At 48.0% G+C, this 9,576-nt stretch overlaps 1 protein-coding gene across 1 annotated transcript; it reads left to right on the top strand.

Annotated features, from left to right (window-relative positions):
- Nucleotides 1-1,853: 1,853 nt before the first annotated feature.
- Nucleotides 1,854-2,835, top strand: LOC119448238 (uncharacterized). Its single transcript, XM_049665921.1, has one exon. The coding sequence runs from the start codon at nucleotides 1,876-1,878 to the stop codon at nucleotides 2,833-2,835; it is 960 nt and encodes a 319-aa protein (XP_049521878.1). The 5' UTR covers nucleotides 1,854-1,875.
- Nucleotides 2,836-9,576: the final 6,741 nt, after the last annotated feature.

Genomic DNA, 9,576 nt, shown 5'->3' with positions numbered 1-9,576 from the left:
GAGTGCGGCCGCGCGCGCGTTTGAGCGCTCGCCCGCGGCGACCCGTCTGCCCCCTTTTTTTTGTAAAGTAGCCTGGTTTCGTGGGCTCCCGGCGTATGCTTACGTTCCTTTTGCACTGGGACAAGGCACCACTGCACTATTGGATTACGGCAAGGTGAGAAATTTGGCTTCACAGTCTACGACGCATTTAGGCTTACGGCATGCGACCGAGACTTAAGACGCAGTTAGCGAAAAACAGCTCGGCCGTCCTGGCGCAGTTAATTTGAGTTAATGAATCGTGCTGGGACATGTTTCCGAAGCTTCCTAGGGGATTATTGTAACTTATTTCGGTTCTGTTGAGGCACACTGGCCGCGCAGCGTGCTGTGACGCAGTTAGCGAGAACCAACTCGGTCGTAGTGCGCAGTGTAGTGCATCTTACTAGAAGTTTGTGCCGCTTTCTCTGACGCCAGACATTACTGAAGAGTAATTTCGTTTCTTTCTGGGGTACTTTTGAGGCACGCTGGCCGCACAGCGCGCTGTGACGCAGTTAGCAATAAGCAGCTAGGCCGTGGTGATAAAGTTAGTTTGGCGTGTAATGAATCTTATAGAGGGTCAAGTTTGTGACGTTTTTTGTGGCCCCGCAACAACATATACCTTCTTTCGGTACTCACGCCTGTTGAAAACGCGATGGGCGATTGCCAAGAGTGATAACATGGGAGTGTGCTGCTGGCGCCGGCAGAACGCGCGAAAGCTAACGCCGAGGAACATATCACACTTGTAATTCGAAAATTCCGTCTTCTAAAGGACTGAAAACAGGCTTTGCACCCACGCATTTGTCTTGAGTGCCTGTTGCGTCCGTCTCTGTGTATGTCACGTACCGTCGCATAACCTGAGGCCAAATTTTGAAAACGCAAAGTCGCCCGTGTATTTGTGGTGCCAAAGTGCAGGAAATAATGCCCGGAAAGGGGGGAACGCTTGGAAATCAGATGTTTTCATAAATGTTTGGGATGAGTCGGGTATTTTCTACGCCATGTATGTAAAAGCGAATTGCTTTTGTTTGTAATGCAATGTGGATTATAAAATTTTTGCAAAAGTATTAGCTAACCGTTTACAAGTCGTGATAAGATCTGTGGTAGGTGATCATCAAACCTGTGGCATCAGAGGTCGGTCCATTCAGACCAACATTCTGTTGCGAGATCTGTGCTTGAGTGTGTAGCCGAGGGGATTGGACAGGTAGCAATGGAACAGCTAGATCTGGCTAAGGCGTTCGATAGGGTGAATCACTCGTTCCTGTTTGGTGTACTGGAGCATATAAATATCGGATCCCAGCTCCTTAAAGGTGTCAAAATATGTTATGCTAGTGGCTCAACGAGGTTGATAGTGAATGGTTCTCTCTCCGATCCGATTAGGCTTTTATCATCAGTAAGACAAGGATGCCCTTTGTCACCGCTTCTCTTTTGCCTGTATTTGGAGCCACTTTGTATGAGCATCCTGAAAGAAGAAAATTTCCAAGGGTTTAAACTGCCGTCGAGTGAGATTCGGGTTCTTGCATATGCAGACGACGTGGCCTTCTTTTGTACTGATAAAAAGAGTGTAAAGACTGCTCTCGCAATTACAGAAGAATTTTGTGCGGCTTCTGGTGCCAGCATTAACTTCGAAAAAAGTTCAGGTTTTTAGTTTGGACTATGGGCCACAATGCCATCACATTACGCAGGCATTCAATGGAAAAATGATCTGTGCTATTTAGGTGTACCTCTCTCACAGTATAGAAATAGCAACAGTCATTGGTCGGGGGAAGTAGGGAAAATACAAAGTAAAGTGAATTCATGGCGAGGACGGAATTTGTCAATGTTCAGTCGTGCTGAAGTGTGCAACGTGTTTTAGTTTCCCGTCTCATGTATGTGCTGCAAGTACTGCACTGCTCAAGACTTCGTATTCAGGCACTGCATCGCGTATTTGCAACATTTATTTGGAGCTCGAGTTGCGAATCCATGCGGCGCGATAATCTGTTCGTCCCTCTTGAACGAGGTGGTTTAGGATTAGTCCATCTCTTCGTCAGGCAAATTGTTTCTCGTCTGTTTTTCTTTCGAGACAGTGATCATCCCTTTTTGCGTGAAATGTTACAGCTCCGATTAGCTCATTATCTTCCTGATATAGTAGTGTCATCAGATGCCAAAGATGTCACACAGGCTCCTTGGGGCTTTCTCAAGGAGGTTGTGGATTCATTCCTTTTCTTGAAAGTTAGATTCAGCCTGGAGTACATTTTCACTGCGAGTCGAAAAGAAATTTCTGCTGCACTGGTGTATTCGATTTTCCCAGATCCTTTGTATCGTGCACCTTATTTAAATCAGCCTTATCAGGATGTACTTAGGCGGGTCCGTAAAATGTGTATACCTCCTGGAGCTAAAACATTTTTCTTTAAACTGCATATGGAAACACTTCCTGTTAAAACCTGGTTGAAGGCGAGGGGCTGCTTCGTGCCATGGTCCACGAACTGTCGACTGTGTCCACGTGCTGAAACTATAGATCACTGTTTTATAGACTGTACAGATGCTATATTTTTCTGGAACATTCTCCAACGGACGCTTAAAAAGGACATTGACATCACTCCATACGCAATTAGATTCCTACCGTTTAAGATTAGTGGCGGTCCTCCCTATGACATGTTCGTAGTACTGGGTTTGTATAGCCTATGGAGAGCTAGAATGTGTGATCGACATGCCGAAAGCCCGCGATCTACAAGATCATTCTTTCAAGAAAGTGCAGCTTATATAAGAAGTGTGTACGCCGTGCAGGAACCTCCGCCTGACTGGATGCACTTGTTGGACGCATGTGTGTGTTTGCCCGAGTTTTAAGTGTGTAGCTATGTCCGCACTGTAATATACCTTCCACTTTATTTTCCATGCATTAAAGAAAAAAAAAGTGGCTGTATGGCTGAGTGGTTACGGCGCTCGCTTCGGGATCTTGCGTACGCGGGTTCGAAACCCGCCCTAACTACAATTTTTTTAATATCCCGCTTTTTCCTTTTTTTTTCTCTCACTGTTTGCCAGCGCGGTCGCTTGAACCCCGGCGCCACGGCGGCAGCCGTGGTGCCGGGCGCCGACGCGAAGCGGCGGTCGTTGGGATGTTGCGGAGCGCAGCGTAGCAACACCCCAAATAAAAAAATACTGCTCCAGTCAGGTAGACTGCTCCCTCCCTGATAGTGAGATTATATTTGGATCATCAAAACAGTGATGCGTTTATAATACCACCGATCCCAACAGCAGGCTAAGTCACCACCAGCCCAGCGTTTTCTCCGTCAACGCCTCCTCCGTTCCAACGGCGGCGGCTCGAAACATGGTACGCGCGAGCGGCGCAGCGTGGCGCCAGCGGTCAAACGCTGTACCTACTAGCAAATGGAAATACGCGACCGGGACTGGGCGTCTGCGTCAGTGTGCTTGCGTCCGCAGTGGTAGACGACGCGAATATCATACTCCTGGATTCGGAGTGCCTAGCGTTCTAAGCGGCCAGGCGGATCTTTCAACGTGGCGAGCCAACAAAGCGCGTGGTAATCCGTTACTATATCAAATGTGCGGCCGTATAAGTATGGGCAGAACTTGCCAAGTGCCCATACTAGTGCCAAGCACTCTTTTTCAGTCACGCTGTAATTGGCCTCTGTTTTTGTCAGCGTACGAGTCGCATAGACGACCACGTATTCGGAGTAGCCGGGCTTTCTTTGCGCGAGGATGGCGCCAATACCGACCCCGCTGGCGTCTGTATGTACATCAGTTGCAGCTGTGGGGTCGAAATGGCGAAGAATAGGTGGAGTGGTAAGAAGTCAGACGCAGTGTAGCAAACGCGGCATCGCATGCAGGGGACCAGGAGGAGAGGTCTGCGCCACTGCGCAGCAGCTGGGTCAAGGGCGACATGATCAATGCGAAATTGCGGACAAAGCGCCGGAAATATGAGCACAGACCCACAAAACTGCGAAGTTCTTTGACGTTGGTAGGCTTCAGGAACTCAGCTACTGCATGAAGTTCCACAGGGTACGGTAGAACGCCGTGCTTGGACACGGTGTGGCCTAAGATGGTCAGCTCCCGCACGGCGAAGCGACACTTTTTGAGGTTGAGCAGCAGGCCAGCGTCGGTGAGACACGTCAAAACATGTCTAAGGTGATGTAGGTGGGTCGGAAAGTCAGGCGAGAAAACCACGACATCGTCGAGGTAGCAAAGACACATAGACCACTTGAGGCCACGCAGCGTATATATATTGTCCAGGAGTCGTTCAGGCGTGGCAGGCGCGTTGCAAAGTCCAAAGGGCATCACGTTGAACTCGTATAGGCCATTAGGTGTAATAAACGCCGTTTTCTGGCGATCGGCTTCAGCCATTGGAGCCTGCCAGTAGCCAGAACGCAAGTCTAGGGACAAAAAGAATACCGCGCCCTGAAGGCTGTCTAGGGCGTCGTCGATGCGCGACAAAGGATAGACGTCCTTGCACGTGACCTTATTTAATCGACGGTAGTGAACACAAAAGCGAATAGACCCGTCCTTCTTGCGATCGAGAACGACAGGAGATGCCCAGGGACTGTGGAATGGTTGAATAACGCCACGGCGTAGCATATCGTCGACTTGGTCGTTAATGACGCGACGCTTGTCGGCAGAGACGCGACACGGTCGTTGACGCAATGGCTGGTGTAAACCGATATCAATGTAGTGCTGCACTTCCGACGTTTGGCCCAGTTGCGGCTGAGAAACATCGAAGGAATTGCTAAAGTGGTGTAGAAGCTGAAGGAGCTCGGAGTGTTCGGCAGGGGTTAGGGTAATGGCGATGGAACTGGAGAACATGCTACTCAACGATTCTTCAAGCGTTGAAAGGGCGAGGAGTTCGTTCGATTGAAGATGGAAAGATTCGTCTGGCGCGGTAACAAAGAACGAAAAGTCAAGCTGTGCCACGCGGCCGAGACATTTGCCGACAAGCAACGTAACCGACGCAGAAAGTGGATTGTATACAAAAATATTGCCGATGCCGGCGGCATGTCAAGCCTTGTAAAAGAGAGTGGAACGGTTTTGCGACTCATAAAAATGTGTAAAAAAGACCGTAGCATCGGTGATGTCACCGCACACGACTGGGATAAGGGCAAAAGAGCCAGGCGCAATGTCGTTGTCCTCACGCACGATCAGTTTAGGCGGCTGATCAAGAGCGTCGTAGGTTGGTGCGTCACACAGCGGCAAAAAGTCAACTTCAGCTGGTGCGCAGTCCACGACGGCATTATGACTAGACAAGAAGCCCCACCTAAGGATGAAATCATGTGAGCAGGCAGGGAGAACAATAAGCTCGACAATGTACACAACGCCTTGTAAAAGTACACGGGCAGTACAGAGCGACCTCTTCGGCAATGACACTACGGAGCGTTGTATAGGCAGGCAAACGACAGGACGGCTCCTGAGTGAAGCGCACCAAGGTAAGTTGATGGGCAACCTCCTCGCGCACGAAGTCTTGAATCTGCTGAAGCAGTGGATAGTGGTCGGAAACAACGAGACTCGATAGCGAGTCGGTGGTCGACAGAGGCTGCCGAGTCAGGGCGCGTTGCCTCTCCAACTCTTCGTAGCTCGTACATAACATGACCGCTTCAGAAACGGTGCGCGGATTCATAGCCAAAAGCATCTGGAATGCGCCGTCATCGATGCCTTTGAGGATGTGCTGAAGTTTATCACCTTCGGGCATGGCAGCGTTGACACGTTTACAAAAGTCGACGACTTCAATGTAGCTCGTGAAAGATTCACCAGTCTGCTGTGCACGGGCTCGCAAGCGCTGTTCAGCGCGTAGTTTGCGGACAGCAGGTCGGCCAAACAATTGAGTGAAAGTCATCTTGAAAATTGACCAGCTCGGGATGTCGACTTCGTGCTTATGGAACCAGACTTGGGCAACGCCAGTAATATAAAATATGACGTTGGTCAACGTCGCGGTGTCGTCCCACTTGTTATGCGCGCTCACCCGTTCATACGACGTAAACCGGTCATCCACGTCGGTGTCATCTGTACCGCTGAAGACCTTCGGATTACGTTGCCGAGGAAGCTCGGTGCAGATGACGGACGGGGGCGCAGGCGCCGGTGGGTCTGTGTTGTCGGTCATGATGGGCGGAAGCGTTCGGGTTCGAAGCTACAGGGTGCCAGCGACGGGGGACTTCCAGCAACCTCCACCAATTGAGAAGAGGTTTATTGGCGGTGTCCTTCAAGGACGCTACGAGTTCCAAGAACGGCGATGCAGCGTGGAGCACCGTCTGCAAAGACACCAGCGACCAGCGGCGCGAGCAGAGTGGGCCGAGCGTTGGCGATGCCGCTGGACGGAGGCGCGTCTTCTTAACAGAACCTGTACCGCATCCTCTGCTTTCTGCTTGTGCTGACATGTGAATAAATGAACAGTATGGCATTGTATCAGGGCACTCCACAACAGGAAACTTGGCTACATTTATGACTCGTGCTTCCAATGTGGCAAATAGTTGGGGCCAATTAGACGCTGTATACTTTGACCTAAGTAAAACATTTTATGTAGCTTGCCATGAGCTCATCATTACATAGCTCATGGAAAAGGGACATACCTTCTTCCATCCCTCTCCTGGTATGTAATTACCAGAGCAATAAATAATGCTTTGTAACTATTAATAGACAGAGCTGTGTTAGCTATGAGGTCACTAACGGAGTTTCTTAAGGATCCGTTCTTTGTCTCCTTCCCTTCTTACTATTCGTAAATCACATTTCGGCAGTAATTCAACACTCTTCATTTCTTCTATATGCTGATGACTTACAGCTATTTAAGACTATCGACAGTGTTCACAACTGTACTGACCTCCACAATGCATTTTTTCAGTCTCAAGCAGGTGCCGAGAGTGTAAGCTACTGCTAAATGCTTCCAAAACTATGGTATTAAGGTATACGCGAAAAACGCCTCATGTGAAATTTTCGTACACCCTTCGTGATGTTCGATTGCCGAGGGTCAATGAAATGAAAGCTCTCGGTGTTCGTTTGGATGGAAGTTTATGCTTCTCTTCACACGGAAATTATGCGAATATATCGTATATCGTACATACGATATATTCGCATAATCGAATACTCGTATATCGCATGACTTCCATTCCCCTGCCAATTTTTTTAAATGGGGTTCTACTGCGTGTCTTGGGCTACTACAGCATGCCTCTGTGGTTTGGGGCGGAACGTGCAAATATAATTTTGAGTCACTGAAACCGGCCAGAATAAATTTATATCTATTTACAAGCAACACGTTTGCCGTTCTGGAAATCATAGTCCAGCCTTCTCAAATATTCCTCAACTTGCATTACTGCAATCAAGACATATTAAATCAGACTTCTTGTTCTGGCTTATTTACTTATTTATTTATTTAATAATTGATTTTTAATTGATTGAGTGATAATAATATTATAGCCAAGCATTTTGTCCGGGCAGGACAAATTAGGTTTTGACGGCCGCGCCAATGTTTGCGACAGGTTCTCCCGTAAAAAAACAATGTCGCCAATATCTTTCTGCCCCTTCATTACATCGGGCTGTGACTACTTAATAAACGGAGCGCCTTCATAATTTACGGTGACCAGCCTAAAAATGTACCACTGTTTCATTAGAAGACGATGCTTTAAAGTCCACTAATGTACGTCTTGCTGGTTTCTTGATACTTACTTTTCGGATATACGCTTGATTTTCTCAGTTCTTGTCTTATTTTCGGAGAAAAAGAAAATTGTCGTCCACCCGATCCATCAGCTTAGCGCTCTATTTGACGTCACCCAGTCGCGTTTTCGAGCTCATCGAGCGCATTTGCGCTCATCGAAGCGTTCTACTGCCTCGAAGGGAAAATTTCGTATCTTTAGTACACATTCATCGCGTATCTCTTTATGGCGTAGCGATATACGCTTCGTAAAAGCGCGCAGAAGGGATGATTGATTCACGGAGCTTAATGTCCCGAAGTGTAATATTGGGGCTGTGGGAAGCACTGTAGTATGGAGGTGAATGGCCAGTTTTGTCCACCTCTGGAACTTTTATAGCGCCGCTAAATATAAGCACAATGTTGTTATCACATGCTGACCCCTCAGAAAGCCGGCCGCTGTCAGCAAAAATCATAACTGGTACCTCATGTTCATTAGCAGAAGACAAGGTCCCACCTGAATTCGTGTTTATGCTTAACGCACTGCTCAAAGCACTGCTGGTATTTCTAAGGTCCACAGGCCAAAAGAAATATTTGTTCATAGCTTTATTGCGTATGTGTGTCGGTTAGCGGATGTGCTGTTTGTGTATATGTGCTTTTATGTGATCACTGTATATACCATGGATATCGTCAAGCACCTGTTAGACAACTAGCATGCCAGGTGAACAGCCAAGCTACACATTCACACCTTATCCCTAAGGTTTGTATTTCCCTAACTCCATGTTATGGCTTTATTGTGTGCCAAGAGGCTGTGCTACCGTGATGTTCCCGCGTTTCTCCTGGCATGAACCGCTTTTGTGAAAAGTATGTGGTCTACGCCGCCCCTTTTCCATATAAGATCAGGCGCTGTCGAACAAGGGAATGTCGCTGAAATCAACGTTTCGACAAAGCGACTTGCCTTCTTGAGGGCTGCAACGGAGACGCTTCCGAAGACAGGTCCTCTTGTGGAAATTGTAACTTCAGTGACATTCTTTGTTGAACTGCTGCTTATCACATGAGGACACCATCTTAATTGCTTTGATTTTTCTTTACCAGCGGAGCTGTTTAAGCCGACCGTCCGTGTGTCGCGAACAGAAAATGTGGGCCGATCCTGGCGGTAGTCCAGAAATAGTTTAAGTGCAGTGGCGCATACCCCTGTGAATTAGCGAAGGTGCTTAAGCCTAGCCCAAATACGTGGCCAATACCTTGCTATTGCCAACCAATAGTCAATCAATAGCTAATCGATAATCGATCAATAATCAATACATTCCTGAAAATGGTGTGGATGATTTGGCAGTGCTTAGCCTAACCCAAATACGTGGCCAATTTCTTGCGATAACCAATCAATAGGTAATCAATAATCGATCAATAATCAATAAATTACGGAAAATGCTGGCGATGACTTGGTAGTGCTAGGTGCCAATCAGCTCCGCTGTTGGTTTAGCCTTGCGCCACTAGTGCAAGCTACGCTAATTAAAAAAATTTTTTTGTCTTGTTTGGACTTTATGATATAATTCGTTCGTCGGGGTTGTTCGACTCTCGAAGCGCTGTCGACACTCCAGGTATCTGGATGGTAAGTGCAAGGGGAGCGGTTCGTTGGAAGACTTTGGCCGAATATTTCTTTCTCGCCGCGCCCAAATTTATGAGCCAGCGCACGTAAACAAGCTATCATTATTTAGCATACCTTGTGGTACCCCCCCCCCCCCCATCCTCCCCACAACCCTCAGGGTGCCCCGGAGGTCCGGTGCCGCCTTCTTTATTATAATTTCAGGCCCTCTCCCGAAGCCTCCGTTTGTCGGTATCATTTTTTTTCATGCTAATTGATCTGATCGGACCAAATCACACTATAAAGGTCAATTCCTCCCCGCACAAAAAAGAAGCGCGAAAGAGGCGCCCTCTTCCGAGGACTGGCTGCTGTTTCTACCGGC

This window comes from Dermacentor silvarum, chromosome 4 (assembly GCF_013339745.2).
Source record: "Dermacentor silvarum isolate Dsil-2018 chromosome 4, BIME_Dsil_1.4, whole genome shotgun sequence".
Lineage (NCBI taxonomy): Eukaryota > Metazoa > Arthropoda > Arachnida > Ixodida > Ixodidae > Dermacentor > Dermacentor silvarum.
This window is presented reverse-complemented; position numbering and strand designations above follow the sequence as displayed.